This window comes from Tympanuchus pallidicinctus, unplaced genomic scaffold (genome assembly GCF_026119805.1).
Source record: "Tympanuchus pallidicinctus isolate F22 unplaced genomic scaffold, pur_lepc_1.0 scaffold22, whole genome shotgun sequence".
Classification (NCBI taxonomy): domain Eukaryota; kingdom Metazoa; phylum Chordata; class Aves; order Galliformes; family Phasianidae; genus Tympanuchus; species Tympanuchus pallidicinctus.
The window spans coordinates 14,543,132-14,559,569 of NW_026294739.1; the positions used below are offsets into that span (position 1 = coordinate 14,543,132).

The 16,438-nt window shown below is 53.0% G+C and overlaps 2 protein-coding genes and 3 non-coding genes across 6 annotated transcripts; 1 reads left to right on the top strand and 4 right to left on the bottom strand.

Annotated features, from left to right (window-relative positions):
* Nucleotides 1-1,455: 1,455 nt before the first annotated feature.
* On the top strand, nt 1,456-5,605 carry B3GNT7 (UDP-GlcNAc:betaGal beta-1,3-N-acetylglucosaminyltransferase 7). Its single transcript, XM_052686937.1, has 2 exons — nt 1,456-1,591; nt 3,777-5,605. The coding sequence occupies exons 1-2, from the start codon at nt 1,581-1,583 to the stop codon at nt 4,981-4,983; spliced, it is 1,218 nt and encodes a 405-aa protein (XP_052542897.1). The 5' UTR covers nt 1,456-1,580; the 3' UTR covers nt 4,984-5,605.
* Nucleotides 5,606-7,343: 1,738 nt separating this feature from the next.
* NCL (nucleolin) lies at nt 7,344-14,899 on the bottom strand. Of its 2 annotated transcripts, none has more exons than XM_052686919.1 (15): nt 14,693-14,899; nt 14,073-14,180; nt 13,038-13,323; nt 12,592-12,744; nt 12,014-12,193; nt 11,716-11,799; nt 11,332-11,455; nt 10,850-10,986; nt 10,291-10,417; nt 10,039-10,172; nt 9,546-9,681; nt 9,295-9,446; nt 8,667-8,793; nt 8,031-8,257; nt 7,344-7,837 (listed from the first exon to the last, which is right to left on the bottom strand). In XM_052686919.1, exons 1-15 carry the CDS (start codon nt 14,708-14,710, stop codon nt 7,755-7,757), a joined length of 2,076 nt encoding a protein of 691 aa, XP_052542879.1. In that variant the 5' UTR covers nt 14,711-14,899; the 3' UTR covers nt 7,344-7,754. The 2 variants fall into 2 exon arrangements, with proteins under 2 accessions (XP_052542879.1, XP_052542877.1); XM_052686917.1 differs by having other exon boundaries at nt 11,332-11,467.
* On the bottom strand, nt 8,363-8,509 carry LOC128082846 (small nucleolar RNA SNORA75). The gene has a single exon (XR_008207867.1). It is a non-coding gene; the product is annotated as a small nucleolar RNA SNORA75 (small nucleolar RNA).
* On the bottom strand, nt 9,090-9,166 carry LOC128082849 (small nucleolar RNA SNORD20). The gene has a single exon (XR_008207870.1). It is a non-coding gene; the product is annotated as a small nucleolar RNA SNORD20 (small nucleolar RNA).
* Nucleotides 11,538-11,606, bottom strand: LOC128082848 (small nucleolar RNA SNORD82). The gene has a single exon (XR_008207869.1). It is a non-coding gene; the product is annotated as a small nucleolar RNA SNORD82 (small nucleolar RNA).
* Nucleotides 14,900-16,438: the final 1,539 nt, after the last annotated feature.

Genomic DNA, 16,438 nt, shown 5'->3' on the forward strand with positions numbered 1-16,438 from the left:
GCCCCAAAGTGATGCCCTACAGCCTCACAACCCCACAGCATCCTGCCCCCTCCCTACCACACCTCCCCTACTGTCTCTGATCACTACATTGGGTGCTGCTGACATGGGATGAGGGGCACAACCCGAGCACAGAGCTGAGCTGCAGAGGCTCTGTGACTCCCAAGCACTGCTGGGGAGGATGTGCAGCACCCATTTTTCACCTCTTTGGGTTTTGCTTTCGGCAGAGGGGTTCTGGCTGCTCGGGTAGAACCAGTTTTCTGGGCCAGGAGGTGAGGGAGTGCAGGAAGCAGCGAGGTGTGCGGAGGAGGGAAAAATGAGGAAAACACTTTGGGTTTGCTTTACTTCCTCCCTTTGCAGGGTGAAATGATCTTATAAAACAGGAAACTGAAAATGTGGCATTTTGTCCCAACCTTCCCCACTCAGTGATGAAGCAGGTGTCAAAACCGCAGCTTCCTTTTGAGATTCAGCCTTGAAAACAGGAACTGGAAGCATCGGGAGTGCGTAGGACAGCAGGTTTCTGTCATTAGCAGCACCAGACCTGGCACTAATTGGGTGTTTAATTACTACTGGCAGCAAAGCGGCGCACACCCAGCCCAGCCCCAGCCTGCACTTGGCATCTCACATCCTGCAGGGGTGCCCGAGGCGCAACGGGGACACGGGGAGCCCCGGCACTGTCCCATATCAGCAGTCCTGCAGTGTCCCCTGGGGCTCTGCCCGGCTCTCTGCCAGCTGCCCGCCCTCCCCCCGGTGCGGTGCTGCTGTCCTTGTCCCCACTGTGGTCCCAGAGCTGCGATGAGAGGAGATGGCCTCTGTGCCTTCGGGGCTTTGTGCCTTCGGAGCTGTTGGTGAAGGTGAGTCCCCAGTGGACTCCACCCTTTGCTATGCGCCCCTCTATGCAGTAGGATGGGCTCGAACTTCTTGGCATCCCCATCCTACGTGGCAGGCACGAGGCCAAGCACTGCGTCCCGCTCCAACCGGGTGGATGCTCGTCTCCCTGATACCCGTGTGCCCCACATCCCAGCCTTCCCCAGGGTCACGGCACAGACTGTCCTATGGGCACTGGGAACGGCCAGGGAAGGAGCAGGAGGACACGTGGTGCTGGGCGGTGTGCGGGGTGCTGGTGGGCAGGGATGCCCGGGGAGCTGCTGCGGTGGGACAGCTGCACGCTGGGATGAAGGGAGAGAGTTGGGTCTGGGGATGGGGGGACGAGTTGGGTCTGCTTTCTCCTCACACTGCAGGACCTGGAGGTTTTCTGGAGCCGTTTGAGAGGAGAGGGCAGCGGGGGTCCCCCGGGAGGAATATGGGGGCTTTGGGAAGAGGTTGAGGTGTCTCCGTGGAGCAGGAGGGGAAATAGTCCAAAAGATTTCCTGCGGGTTTCCCAGCCAGGCTCTGGGGACGGAAAGGCGGCGGCGGGGGGTGGGCAGAGGGGCAGGGCAAGAGTTAAGCTACCTGCCGGTCCGTCCCCCTTGGCTCCACCTCGTTGAGAGGGGAGGGAAAAGGGAAAAAGGAAAAAAAAATCAAAACCGGGGAAAGAGGAAAAGGAAGAGGGCAGAGCGCACGGACCGCGTCCCGCTCCCAGCATGTTCCAGTGGTGAGTGTCGGGGGGGGGTGGGGGAAAGGGTGGCGGCTGTCCCACGTCCCCACGTCCCTGAGGGTCGTCCGTGCCGGGACTCAGCCGGGGGGCTCAACTCTCTGCATCCCCAGCGCTGCGCTCTTGTCGCACCGAGGGGACGCGTCGGTAGCATCGCGGGTTGGGGACGGAGAGTCGGGGGCACGGAGTTGAGGGGACGGCGGGTGAGGAACAACGGGTCGGGGATCCCTTCAGCTGCTTTTTTTTGGAGGGCTTCGGGGTTTCTCCACCCGACTGCGGTGTTTCGGCCGTTGGCAGCGCCAACAGAAGGGCTCTGTGCTGCTGCCACTGCCCCTTCGCCTCTAATTAAGGGGCCGGGAAAAGCCAAACAGAGCGATCCTCGGGTGCTTAAAGGGGTTTTCATGCGGCTCAACAGTGGCAATGTGCCCCGACAGGGAGGGAGGACGAAGAGCCCTGAGCGCTCGGGGTCTCCGCAGCATCGCCACCCATAGGGCGACCTCCCCACCTCCCGGTCTCTCTGCACACCGCTGTGGCCAAATCACAGCGACGCTTTGAGCTTTCCTTGGGGGAGAAAAGGCAAAATTGGAGGAGTGTATCCAATGCCCTCAACCTGCCCTCGACAGCACCGACGCCAGTGGGGCCGGTTGGGGCCAGTGAGAGCCCGACCAGGACGGTTGGCGGTGCCCAGGGACTCGATGATGGTGCTGGGGATGTGGTGTGGATATGAGCAGGGCTCTGGGGCTGGGCAAAGCAATTCCCATGCCATGGTGGACCCCAGATGCTGCCTCACCATCGCATTCAGCAAATTGGTGGGTGTGGGGTCTTGGGAGAGCAGAGTGGGGTCTTGACCCCATAACGTGATTCCCACCTCAGGAAACCAAAGGGCAGAAGGGCTGGAGGTCAGGAAAGCCCAGCGTATGGTTATTAATCCTTGGCCCTGTGAAATGCTGGGTTTGGAGTGGAAATCTCCCATGGTTGTGGCTCAGGGTCCACACGTCCCCATCGCTTTCTCAGGCCAGGATCAGCGCAGTGGGGTTAATTCTGAGAGAAACCCAGGTGCTGTGGGGCAGGTGATGGGGAGAGGTTCTGGCCCTGGGGTCCAAATGGGATTAAACTGCTGCCACATAGGAAGCAAAGGGTTTCTGAGAACAACCTTTGAGTGGGGATCACAGAAGGTTAAAGGCAGTGGGGTGGAATTGGGGCTGCTCCCTCATCAGTCTCAGGTGAGTGCCCGCATATAAAACCAAATGGGAGCTCTCCATTTGCTGGTAATTGCTCATTTCCATGCGTGCCCTCACAGTCTCCAATAGCATTCATGCTTTTCTCATGTAAATATGAGGCTGAAAATGTTCCTTGTGCTGAAGGGCAAAAACAGAGCCAGGAGTCTCCAGCTCCCAGTTTGAGGTTCCTCATTTCGTAGTCTTTATTGCCACCTGCAAGTGTCACCTGTCCCACAGGGGTGTGACAGTGGTGATGATGATCTATTTCAGGCTGTAGTACATCAGGGCAGGGAGTTACCCAAATGTAGTAGAAATTACTCCAGGTAAAGCAATATATACTGAAGTGCAGGTACGTCATGTGCTCACCTATGTATGCAGTTGTCTATGTAACTGCTTTCAAGTGTTCCTGATACAGAGTGGGGCTAAAGGACATCACAGCTCTATGCTGCTGGGTCCCGGTGAGGTCAGGGCTGCTCGGGGATCCCACACTGCCTTTGCTTTGGGCACATTCCTGCAGTGCACACTCACAGCTGTGGCCAGCTCCTGTTTTCCTGCCCCACTATTGCTGTTTCTTTGTTCTGTTCTTATTAAGGATGTATTGGGCACCCAGCTGCAAACCTCAAGGATGTTTCTGCAGGTTCCTAGGCAGCCTAGTGGTATTTTTCCACCACCGTTGGGCTGCTCGGATGATCCCTAATGCAGTGCCGTCCCCAGCCCTGGGGCACCCAAGAGCAGAGGAAATTGGTGCAGCAGAGCCAGCTGGGGGGCAGCCAGGTGCTCGGGGCACAAACCTGCCTGGCTTTGGTATACATGGGGCAGTAGCTGGGGGGGTTATTGGGTGCGGCAGCAATCACTGGGTCTCTTTTGGGCTGCAGGGTTTGTGGCTTCCCATGATGGCCCCCAGTTCCTTCAGATGAGCCTCCCACCGCTGTTTTCCTCTCCTTACTCCTATCTCGTCCCTGTAGGAGGAAGACCATCTACAAAACAGTCTGCCTGTCCTTCCTGCTGGTGATCACGGTGACAGTGCTGCAGCGGGGAATGGCCCCCAGCCAGTTCCTGCAGGGCCAGCAGCAGAAGGAACTGCCTACCCCAGAGCCCCTGAAAACACAGAAGAGAGACAACGCCTTCTCCATCACCAGCACCTTCTGGAAAAGCAAAAAGGAAAAAGCTCCAGGCAAGGAAGAGGACGGAGGCATGATAGAGAGGCAGGTGAAATCATGGGACATCACCACTACCAACTGCTCGGCCAACCAGAACTTGAGCAAAGTGGACTGGTTCAAAGGGCTGGAGCCCAACTTCCAGCAGTTCCTGCTCTACCGGCACTGCCGCTACTTCCCCATGCTGATCAACCACCCTGAGAAGTGCAGCGAGGACGTCTACCTGCTCATCGTGGTCAAGTCCATCATCACGCAGCACGACCGCCGCGAGGCCATCCGGAGGACGTGGGGCAAACAGAAGGAAGTGGGGGGCAAGAAGATCAGGACGCTCTTCCTATTGGGCACAGCCTCCAAGGAAGAGGAGAGAGCCAACTACCAGAAGCTGCTGGATTACGAGAACCACATCTATGGGGACATCTTGCAGTGGGATTTCCTGGACAGCTTCTTCAATCTCACGCTCAAAGAGGTCCACTTCTTGAAGTGGTTGAACATCTACTGCGACAACGTCCGCTTCATCTTCAAAGGGGACGACGACGTGTTTGTGAGTCCCGACAACATCCTGGAGTTCCTGGAGGACAAGAAGGAGGGAGAGGACGTCTTTGTGGGGGACGTTCTCTACAATGCCAGGCCGATCCGGAGGAAGGAGAACAAGTACTACATCCCCAGTGCTCTCTACAACAAAAGCATCTACCCGCCCTACGCGGGTGGTGGAGGCTTCGTCATGGACGGACCGTTGGCCAAGAGGCTGCACAAGGCCTCGGAGACGCTGGAGCTGTACCCCATTGACGACGTCTTCCTAGGGATGTGCTTGGAGGTCCTCAAGGTGTCGCCCGTTGGGCACGAGGGCTTCAAAACTTTTGGCATCGTGAAGAACAAGAACAGCAAGATGAACAAGGAGCCGTGTTTTTTCCGGAGTATGTTAGTGGTTCATAAACTGCTGCCTCCGGATTTGATCCAAATGTGGGACTTGGTGCACAGTAACTTGACGTGCTCAAGAAAACTCAATGTCCTTTAGCTCATTCTCTCTGGAGAGCTGGGACTGAGTGGGGACATAACAAGTGGGACGCAACGAGCCTCTGCTTGTGGCATGGCAAGGCTTGTGATGGTGGTTGTTCCTGTACTGTAATGTGGTTCGCCTATCTCCAGCTGGGTTGGGGGTTGCTGAAAATGAAGAAAGGGAAAAAAGAGAAAAAAGAGAAATCCTAGCACAAAGAGGGAAGGGAGAGAAAGAGAGGTCTGTGCCCTGCAATAGGTACCACCTCCAGGTGGGGCTGGGGGAGGCAGGAGGGGATTTGTGCTAGATGTTTAGGGTCTGGCTACCCAGGAAATCTGCTCCAAGGGGGTCAGTGGTCTACGTGCACGTGAACACTGCTCAGAAGCAAAGGGGATTGTGTCTGTACCTGAAACGCCTCCTCCGTGGTGTGTCATGTGGGGGGACACAGGGTGGGCACACCCTGCCATCGCCAAGTGCAGGGTTGCACACCCCCGTGTCCCTGCATGCTGTGGATGTACACAGCCACATCCGCAGCCCTGAACACGCACGGCGAAACGCACACATGTGTGTGCTTGCTCTCTTCTCTCTCTCTCTCCTTCTCTGGTGCCAGACATTGAAAGGAAAAAATTTCTACTACCTCAAAGGTCCCCCTGTGCAGTGCCTTTTTTTTTTCCCCCTCCTTTTCTTAATGTGTTTTGGAAAAGTGCCTGTTTCATTCACTCCAAGTCTGTATGTTCCTCAGGTTAGAAAACAAACAAGAAGGGGTGTACAGCAGCCAAAGGAGGCACTGTGGTGCCAAGCCACACCACTTCTCCTCTGCAGATGTCCTTCGTCTGCTGGGATGAGCTGCAGATCTGAAGGGAAAAAAGAGAAAGAGCTCATTTGTGTCCTGGGCTTGGCTATTGGTGGTGGCGCTGGGGGCTAAATGATGATGCTTGGTGATGTTCCGTTTATGGTGACATTGATTTATGATGCATCCAAAGGAGCCACAGCCCCGGGTACCTGCAGGGCCCGAGGGCACCGCTGGGTGCAGGGCTCACTGCTGTTCACCTGGGTTCACCTGGGGCACTTCCTGAGGTGACGGCTGTCATTGCTGTGGGGTACAGCTGTGTGCTCATCCCATCCATGGGGGCACAGAGCAGCACGCAGAGATCTGTCAGCGCTGCTCTTCACCTGGAGGGAAGCAGGAACCGCGTAGATTCGGTGAATATTTTAGTTTCAGAAAAATAAAGGTTAAAAGAAGAAAGGGTTCAAAGAAAGAAAAAAACCAAGCCTTCACCTCGTGTCGTTGCTAGCAGGTTTCTGCTGGCCAGGACAGACTGGATGGTTGGGAACAAAACGCGGTCACGGGCCACGGTGGTCGAAGGGCACAGCCTTAGCTGGGCGGGAGGGGAGAGAAGTAAAGCCTTACGAGGAGATCCCCTCCCAGCCTTTCTCTCCCGCCGGCGCAGCCCGCAGCCCGGTGCCGCTCTGCTGCCGCCCTCTGCTGCCCGCCCCGCCGCCGCGCTCCGACCATTTGCCGCCGGGCCGGCGCGCAGCCTCCGAAATAAAATGGCTGATGGCAGCGGGGCGAGCGGCGCTGCACGCAGCCCTACGGAATGGGGTTTTCTACGCTCTGCGGCGCCGCTCCAGCCGCCAAACGCCGCTTCTTTCTGCGTACGGCCGGCGCTCACGTGGAATGCCGTGCGCGAAGGGAAGCGGCAGGCAGCAGGCGCTACGCTCGCCCTGCTCCACTAGGGCAGAAGGTCAGCGCCGAGCTGGGAAGATGCCTGGAGTGGCACAGGGCTGGACCGCAGGTCAGAGCCAGAGCGGCTTTCAGCAGGACCTAAAGCTGCAGCCACAGTGCCAGCTCTGTGTCAGCTTTGCCCTGCTGTCAGCAACACTGCCCGTGTTTGACAGAGCAGCAGCTGCCCTCCTGCCTTCTGTACCAGCACGCTGCATCACTCAAAGGCAGCATTGTGCCCCACCAACAGCAGCAGGACAGCAGCCAAGGCCCTGGGCAAGACAAGAGATCAGGGCTGTGCCAAAGAGAGAGGTGCAGGAGTTGGCCCATGTCCAGACCAACACTGGTGACAGGCAAGTTACTTCCCCTACTGTGCTTCAAGACACTGCCTCAACTCCAAGGAGGCAACAGGAAAGAAGGCCAGTACGTTTTGGATGAAATAGAACACAGACAGCCTGACTGTCCTTCTGAAAGAGGGTAAGAGTAGCTGCAGTCCAGGGAAATACTTCTTTGTGTAAAGCATAGCCCCTGTAGAGTGGAAGAGGGGACAGAGCAGGCCACAGCCAAAGCAGGATGCTGCCTGCACTGATCAGAGCGACCCTAAAGCAGGAAGCCTCCAGCCAGACTTTGTCACAGCCCCTGTTGTAGTGGCACAGAATTAACACGAACCAGTTTAGGTCCTTTAATCTGTCCAAGACAGGGTGCTGAAGCACAAATGATAAAACATTCTGCATTTTTACAGCAAAAAAATGCTACAGAAGTTTATAGGAAAAAAAATATTTTTGTACATGGGTAAAACATTATAAATTCAAGACAACTCACAGACAAAGGGTAAATTCCCACAGCTATCGCTCATTTCTGTTAAAAAGTTCACTTGAATATGCAAGCAGTCAAAATAGCTTGCTGTTCTTCCTTGAAATGAAAATTCTTTCTTCCAAGTGGCTCACAGTACTCCTTTGCACCTTGGAATGTCCTCCGAAGGCTCCGCCAAGATAAAAGGAGAATAAAAACCCCTGGAGTCCTTTCAGATAGTCTCAGAGATCAAGAGAAGGGAAAGGAAAAGGGAAGTTTATTCAAACTTGATCTTCTTCCCTTGTGGCTTGTGATCTCCACCTCCTCCTCTGCCTCCTCGGAAGCCACCTCCTCCTCTGCCTATAAAAAGAGAATGTATCAGGAAACAAAGATGCATGGCTCCCCCTACAGTCACCACTACTTTTCCAAATCCCTCCCTGGTACAGGACAGAAAATAAATTCACATCCAGCACTCTATGGGGGCAGCACCCTGTAACCCCAAGAACAGCTTCAGCTTATTTTTGACTACGGGCCTTAGAAGAAGGTTACTTACCTCCAAAACCTCTGCCACCACCTCTGCCTCCAAATCCACCTCTTCCTCCTCGGCCTCCTCTGCCACCACGACCACCAAATCCACCACCAAATCCACCGCCACGCTGAAATTCACCCTTTGGTTTGGCAAAATCAAGGATCACTTTGTTTCCATCTATCTCTCCATCCTCCATAGCCTCTTTAGCTGCTTTGGCATCTTCTGGGGAGCTGAAGTCCACAAACCCAAACCTAGGCAGTGGATTAAGAGAAAGAGTCAAACCACATGCAACCCATGAACCGTAGCACCACCTACTGGCACTTGACAGCAATCCCTTAGGTAACAGTAGCATCTGGAACTGTTACTTGTAAACCAGTAAGCGGCTAATCACAACTGATGTAACCACGTTGTGAGTGTGCCACTACCCAGCTGTTAATGTCCTTCTCGTGCGAATCCATAGGCTGCCACGGATGTGTCGGCAGGAAGGAGCTCATTGAGAAGTGAGCCTGCCCAACCACAGCTATATGCCCCCCCTCCTCTAGCTCCACACCATCTACTGTCTCCTAAGAATCACCTACAGAAGCCTTAGATACACCCTGCACCACACAGATGTTTTTCTCCTGCAGGAACTGAAGGAACCCCCCGTGGTGCTTAACGTACCCTTTAGAAGAGCCCGTGTCCCTGTCTGTGACTATTCGAGCACTTATAGAGCCTTCAAACGATTCTCTTAGCGTCTCCTCCGTTGTGTCCTCAGAAAGGCCTCTGACAAACAATGTTTTGCTTTGTTCTGTGGAAGGAACATTCAGAGATCAGTCTGAGCAAAGCTACCATTAACTTCTCAACACCGCATTCGGCCTGCACTACTGGCTCCAACAACAGCTCCCAGGGCTTTTTCTTTTAAAGGAGGCTGAGGCACCCAAAGGTAGATGACCTTGAAAACTCTGAACTGCAAACAGAACCTTACATCCAAGTGCCTCCAAATGGACCCACTTGGTACCATCAAATTCATTCCCCTCCACACACTTTCATCCTCCCATAGATACAAGTGAATCAGTATGGACACTAACAGGGTAACAGACACTGCTGGATCAGCACTTGACTATCTAGAGGACTTTAGAAATGGTTTCATCAGCATTTCAGATAATCAGTCATCACATCCAGCACATCTACTCATGTCTTTCACAGTTGTTTGCTGTTGTGTTTTTGTTTGTTTCTTGAAGCAGACAAAAGTTGGCAGGAATTGCACACTCTTACCACAGGATCCAGTAATCAGGCACAGAACACTTACGGTTAAATCCTCCTCTTGCATTCATGTTCCCTTTCTGCCATGATGGTGAACTGAATTCCAGCCTGATTGCCCTGCCTTCAATTTCTGTGTTGTTACAGGAATTCAATGCCTCTTTAGCATCCTCGGCTGTGGGAAATTCTACAAATGCATACCTATTTGAAGAGGAAGGTTTCAGTCAGCTTGGGAGGCACAGCACATCAGCAGAGGTGAGGCATTCACCATGCCAACTGAGGACTCAGTTATAAACATACCCTTTAGGCCTGCCCTGGTTGTTTTGTGGCATCTTGATGGAAGTAGCTTTTTTAAACAGTTCCTGCAGAGTTTCTTCTGAGGCAGCATAGGACAGGTTGTTCACAATCAGTGTCTTCGACTCCCTCTCTCCACCTCCTAGAAAGGAAACACAGTGAGTCAAGTCCAAACTTAGAGAGGGAGAGCTCTCTACCTCTGGGCACAAAGTCCCCTCCTAAGGAGATGGCAGCTGTTGCACCCGCTTCCCACTTTGAGGTGAGGCACAAAGCCAAGAACCAATGCTGTTCTGCTCACCTGGACTACCTGCCCTTTCTTGTCAGAAACATGCAGGAGAAACCTGCAGTGCATGCCATGTGGAGCACAAGGAAGGGAAAAGGCTCCTGCCCGTTACCTTACAGCTTTGCTGCAGTGCTTCAAGTCATTCTGTCCCTAGCAAGCTTCTGACACAAGCAAAGTCCTGCCCTCTGCATGCACACTATTAGTCTGAAAACACACCTTTCTGATTTTCTTGTTGGCTCTTCTCACCGGTGTAGTCAATGACCATGGCACGACCATCAACCTCTGTGCCTTGTTTCTCCTCCAGTGCTTTTTCTGCCTCAGCTTCTGTTTTGAATTCAATATAGGCCATCCTACAACAAAGAAAGTGACAGTCATTCCCACAAGGAAATTAATCCTTAAGTTCAGGATTGAATGCCTGAACACATCAAAATGCAGTAACAGCAAACACTTCACAGTTTCTCTACATACCCCTTGCTGCTCCCTTCCTTGTTAAGTACTAGTCGGACCTCTACAGCATTTTCAAACACATTTTTCATTTCCTCTTCAGTTACACGGTAGGGCAGATTCTTCACAAACAGTGTTCTAGCATCTCTCTCTGCAAAGAGGAAAGAAAAGTTCTCACCATCTGCTCCATATCCCTTCTTGACAGACAGACCAAATAAATCCAGCAGAAAAAAAAAACCTGAACAGTATAGATTTGTAGTTCTGAAAGCAGAAAAGGCAAGAGCAAAAATTAATTAGGTTACCATTATGTTGTTTCCCTAAAGGCACTGAATTCTGAATACAGCTCCTAAAGCTTAGGACAGGACCACATGTCCTCCTCATGCACTTACTACGTACTTACACTACTTCCTTCCAGCTCAGTGTTTCAGATTTGCAAGTCAGAACTTGCACAGCCATTTTAGCACTCAAGAAACTACAACACAGGGATCAGACCAGGCAAATGTCTTTTAAGAGCAGCACAGCAGCCATTAGTAATGCCACCCACCTTTCTTCAACGTGCAGATAGCTCAGAACTGAGTCCTACCTTTCTTATTTTCTTTAAGACTTTCTTTGCTCTTTGCTTTTTCCAGTTTGATTTCCAAACCCATCAGCTTCTTTCCATTCAGCTGAAGAGCTTTATCCATATCTTCAGCAGATAAGAAATCCACGTAGCCAAACCGCCTGAAAGAAGAGCAGCTTCACTGTTTAAGCTGATCTATTTCTAATAACAAACACATACAGAAAGCAAGAACAAGGGACAGTGGTCAAGCTAAAGTGTCAATAAAAACACAGGCAGGCCAGCACAGATAACTAGCAGCAGAGAACAGCAGCTCTCCCTTTAGGGATTAGTGCACACCTGAAGTACACCACCACCATCAGCACTGCACGCATTCCAGTCCCTCTTCCAGCTTCCATTTGCTATCCAACAAGCACTCCAGCACCCCAAAGGGAATTAGCTCACAGCCATCCACATGAACGGCTGCCAAGTCAAAGAAAGAAGCAGCACAGTTCCACAGAGGAACTTACTTGGAAGAACCAATTCTGACTTCTGAGACCTGGAGATTTTTCTTGCCAAAGAATTCTTTGATGGCAGTTCTCAGTTCTTCGTAGTCCTTGGTGGGGGTCAAGTTTTTCACAAAGAGCGAGAAAGCTGAAGCAGGTGCTTTGAATGAAAAGACATTTGAACATAAGGCAAATGAAGAGAGTTGGAAATTAGATTACCAACAACATTAGCACATCAGTTTTGCTCAAAACTGACATCACATTTCAGTATTAAGTCCCTTCTGATCATCATTTGTGCTGAGGAAAAAGAAAACACTGAACATCCACAGCCCCTTCACCATTACTACACACCTCACCCAGCAGTCCAACAACTCAAATGAGCATCACTCGGGACCCCACGTCACTTACTTTCTGTTTTCTTTTTCTTGGCCTCTGGTGCACTCTTGTTGGCCATTTCTTTTTTCCTTTTTCCAGGTGCTTCCTTGACAGGTTCTGTGGTTAGGGAACAAGAAGCAACACTGGAATAGAAGTACATGAACAGAACAACAGCTTCTCCTGAGCTGTATCAATACAGGACTCTTAAAATCTTCACTGCTCAAACAGAAGGCCAGCATGACCAATTCTTCAGTCCTAAAGACTACAACACAAAAAATTTTGCTTGGGCACTTTTTTGGCTATAATGGAAAACTATGTTACATAAACTCACTTTCATCCTCACTTTCTTCCTCATCCTCCTCTTCATCATCTTCATCCTCCTCATCTTCATCCTCATCTTCTTCATCTTCCTCATCTTCAGACTCCGCCTTGGCTTTAGCTGGAGCAGCCTTGGCTGGAGGAGGTTTCTTCACAGGAACTGGTGTTGTGTCCATGGCCTCATCTTCAGACTCTGCAACAGGTTGAGTGTGAGATTTCAGGAGCACTCCAGATTAAGCCATTTTTGAGTCTAAAAAACACTCAGCTCTACAGTTTTGTATTCCTCATGAAGCTTATATGTTCTCAGGAAGAGTTCTGTAATGTTTCAGTGTCCTGCCTGTATCTCAGCTTTTACTGCACTAACATCTCTTAAGGTTTTCATTTTCCCCAACAGTAGAAAAATAAACACTCCTGCCATATCTGACAGACACTGGTTGCCAGCTAAAGGCAGCTGGGCACTAACTGGACACAGACACACTGCATCACTCCCACTAACCCACCCCTCCACTGAGCTCCCTGAAAGCATCCAACACTTTCACAACTATATTTTCCAAACCTTTCGTTTCTCTAAATCCTTTATGGACCACATACCTTCATCCTCCTCGTCCTCCTCATCCTCCTCCTCATCTTCCTCGTCCTCAGATTCCTGCTTTGCTGGCACAACTGCAGGCTTTTTGGCTGGTACAGCTGCTGCGGATTTTTTGGCTGCAGGCTTCACAGGCATTGCTGGTTCCTCTTCCTCATCTACCACAACAGTACAATAAGCCTTTATCCATAGCACTCAGTGTTCAAACTCTGCCAGGCACTTTGCTTCATCCGAGAAAACTCAAAAGGTGTGGCACACACTATAAGTAACACAGCTGCAGTATGGAAAGTTCTCCAACATTTACCAAAGCCCCAACTTTCCTCCCTCCCTGCCCTTCTGTATGCTGCATTTTGCTGCACTGTCAACTTCAAAAGTAATCAATTTCACCTACAAGACCGAGCCAACTTTGGTCAACTCACAAAGACAGAAATGAGTTCCAAAAGTAACTTACCAGACTCCTCCTCTTCATCTTCATCTTCCTCGTCATCTTCCTCATCGTCTTCATCTTCTTCCTCACTCTCTTGCTTCTTGGCATTCTTGCCATTTTTCGCTCCTTTGCCTAAGACAGCAGCCTTTTTGGGTGATGGAGCAACAGCCTTTTTAGCTGGAGTAGCCACAGCCTTCTTGGCTGGCGTCACTGCCTTTTTTGCAGGAGTGGCAGCCTTCTTTGCAGGGGTAGCAGCCTTCTTGGCTGGTGTAACTGCTGCTTTTTGTTGTTTCTTTGGAGGGACCATCATCTGAAAGAGATTTATTGAATGTGAGACTAGTGCTGCCCCTGATGGGATACCAAACTGATGAAAGTGACCCCTCAGTGACATCATGCCTTGACAGCCATTTAGAACTCTGCAGAACTCATGAAGCTGGCACTTCAGGAGCTGCAGCAAGCATGTAACTAGCTCCTTACGCCAAATTAATTGAAATTCTTGCTTTTTCTGTGCCACTGCTGCTCCTGTTCTGCCTATTCCATTAATTCAGTTAAAACACTAATAATAACTACAATCTAAAAAACTTATTTTTCTGACACTAATTTTTGCTTTTCACCTTATTTGCCTATTCTCTTGAATTGCTGTAGTTTGAAAGCAGCTTTTAACAGGTTAACAGCAAAACATCCGGCAACTGTCTGCTCCTGAACCAATCCCAACAATCCCTCCTTCCCTTCAACAGGAACCAACACCTTGAAGTTTTCACTCCTGTGCATTAGGTGTGCAATAAATCAGTTACTGCTGATGAATTAACCATTCACTCACTCTTAGCTACTCAGACCAGCTTTAAGATCCCCACAGTCCTTCCAACACCAAGAAGCACGGCTTGAGCTGCTCAGCCAGTTCTTCCCTCACTGCTTTCCCCTTATGTAATCCAGTTAATCCTTCAGGCACAACGAACATCCCCCCAAGCTGTTTACCAGCGTGGATTCCCCACCACATCCCCCCATAACTCTCAGCCACTTCTGAAGCTCGTGGCTGCACACGCTCCACAGACGGCTTACCTCTTCCCCACTGCTTTCCTCTAAATCGGAGGACTCTTCCTCCTCGCTTTCCTCGACCTTTTTGGGGGGAGGCGCCATTTTTTTCTGCTTCATTTGGTTCTTGGGAGTCTGCGGGAGAGAAGGGACCGTGAGAATGCGTTGCGGGACAACTAAAAGCACCGGGCGCGCCGCGGGGCGGACAATCACCCCAACCACGTGGCGGCCCAACACGCCCCGCCCGGCCCGGAGCTCCCGCGTGGTGTCCCCGTTCCTCCCCCACCCCCACGTGTTCGCTCTCCGCTGCACCACGTGGCCGCCCCCCCCCCCCTTTCCCCCCCCCGCTCCGTGACCCCCCTACGCAAACCCCCTCCCGCCCCGCGCGCGCCAACATGGAGGAAGAACGGGGGAGGGGGAGGGGGGCGCGCTCGAAACCTCTCCCACCGCGCGCGCGCGCGCCCCTCCCCTCGCCGCCATTTTCACTGTGAAGGAAAAAAGAACGGGCGAGAGGGCCGGGGACGGCCGCGCGGCGCTGGCGACGGCGGGAAGAAGCGCGGCGAGCCCCGGTCCCCCCTTGGGCCCGGCCCCGCGGGCTCAGAGCCGGAGGCCCCGCCGCGCCCGAAGGCCCCGCCCGAAGGCCTCACCTTGGCGAGCTTCACCATGATGGCGGCGGTGCCTGGCGGCGCTGGGGCGGCGGCCGAACTGCTTCGGGGGGCGGGAGTGCGCGTCCCTGGGGGGGTTACGGCGGGGAACGGAGCGGGCCCCGGGAGCGGCGGCGCGGCGCTGCCGATGCAGACCGGGGACTGAAACGAAAGAGCGAGCGCACGGCCCTTCCGCTGGCTTGCCTAGCCCTCGGCTTCGCCCCGCCCACTCCGCCCCCGCTCTGTCCAATCGGCTCTCGCGCCCCGCCGCGCGGCCAATCGCCGCTTCCGCCCCTCGAGCCCATTCGCCAATCGACGTGGCTTTATCATCAACCAACGGGAGAGCGCGTTACAGCGTGCAGCAAGTGGAAAGCCCGCGAGATGTGGGACGAGAACTTGGGATCTTAACGCCCGCCCTCGAGGAAGTGGGGAGACCAGTAAGAAGGCGGCAGCTCGATGCCTGCGCTCTGATTGGACGGAGCTCTTAGCGGAGAGCGGGCGTGTCCGGGACCGCGGGAGAGCACGTGGCGGGCAGCTGGCCACGTGGTGGGGCCGGGCAGGGGGCAGCGGGGGGGGCGTAGGGGGCACCGGGAGGGCTCAGCAGTCTTGACGGAGCTGGGAGCTGGCTTCCAGGCTGGTCAGGTACTAGAAAGGGGATGGGGGTGGAGGCCGGGGTTGCTGTTTTATTCGGGAGCTCCTAAATTATGGCGTTGGGGTCAGGGGTTCCAAAATTATGGGGTCGGAATCTGTCTTGCTCTGCCCGTGCCCCTCAGCCCCGATATTAACCCCTGCTCCGGCACCGACCCCTCTTCTGCGGCGCTGCGGCAGCACTAGTGTGAGTCCTGAAGCAGGAGAGTGAGCAGCTGCTGGCGTGATGCTTGCCTTGAAGGACCCCAACTGTGCTCCTATCCTTGGAGAAAAATAAACTGCGTCCGCACGATGGATGACACTGAATTTGTTCATTGGGAGATAATATTCCTATGGGGTTTTATTTCAGTGCATGCAATATTGGGTGTAAATGGTCCTGGGCAGCCTCTGGCACTGCACCCCCGGTGTGGTATTACTGGAGTCCAGCTCTGTCCCCAGGGCTCCAGGCTCACCCCCGTATTCCCTCTGCCCTTCCTGGGCTGCTGGAGAAAAGCCCCTCACCTGGGGGAGAAAACCTAAAGAAAAGAGGTGGGGACTGTGAATGAATGAAGTCGTTTGTGGTGTGAGGAGATACCCCTGGATGCTCAGGGGGACCCGGGAATCTCTTGCCAGCCTGCAGACAGACTGACACCATAGGGAGGAATGGAGGTAGGGCAGGGGGACACTGCTAGCATCACTGCGTCTGTCACACGCACTTGTGGAATACGATCACTCAGACTCCCAACCTCCACATGCTGCAGGAGCCATCCCTGAGTGCCCAGGGTGCACCAAAGCCCCGTGTTAGCTCTGCAGCACAGCTCAGAGGGAGCCTCAGGGCCAAGGCAGGGCTGCAGCCATCTGCAGCATCAGCGTGGAGTAATGTGGCCGAACCAGGCTTAGCAGCTCCTTTTGTGGCAAAAATGCTGTTTAGGTGGAGGAGGAGGGACCCCGAAAAGCAAAGGATTGCTCTTTGAGAAAGTGCACAGCCAGGAACCAGTGTGGCAGAAAGCAGTACAGTGCCTGGAAATGGTCTGGTGGCACCTGGCCCTGTGAGCCCAGCATTGGCTGGTGTTCCCCAGGGGATGTCCCCATAGTCATCTCATGAATAAACTCTCAAAACCC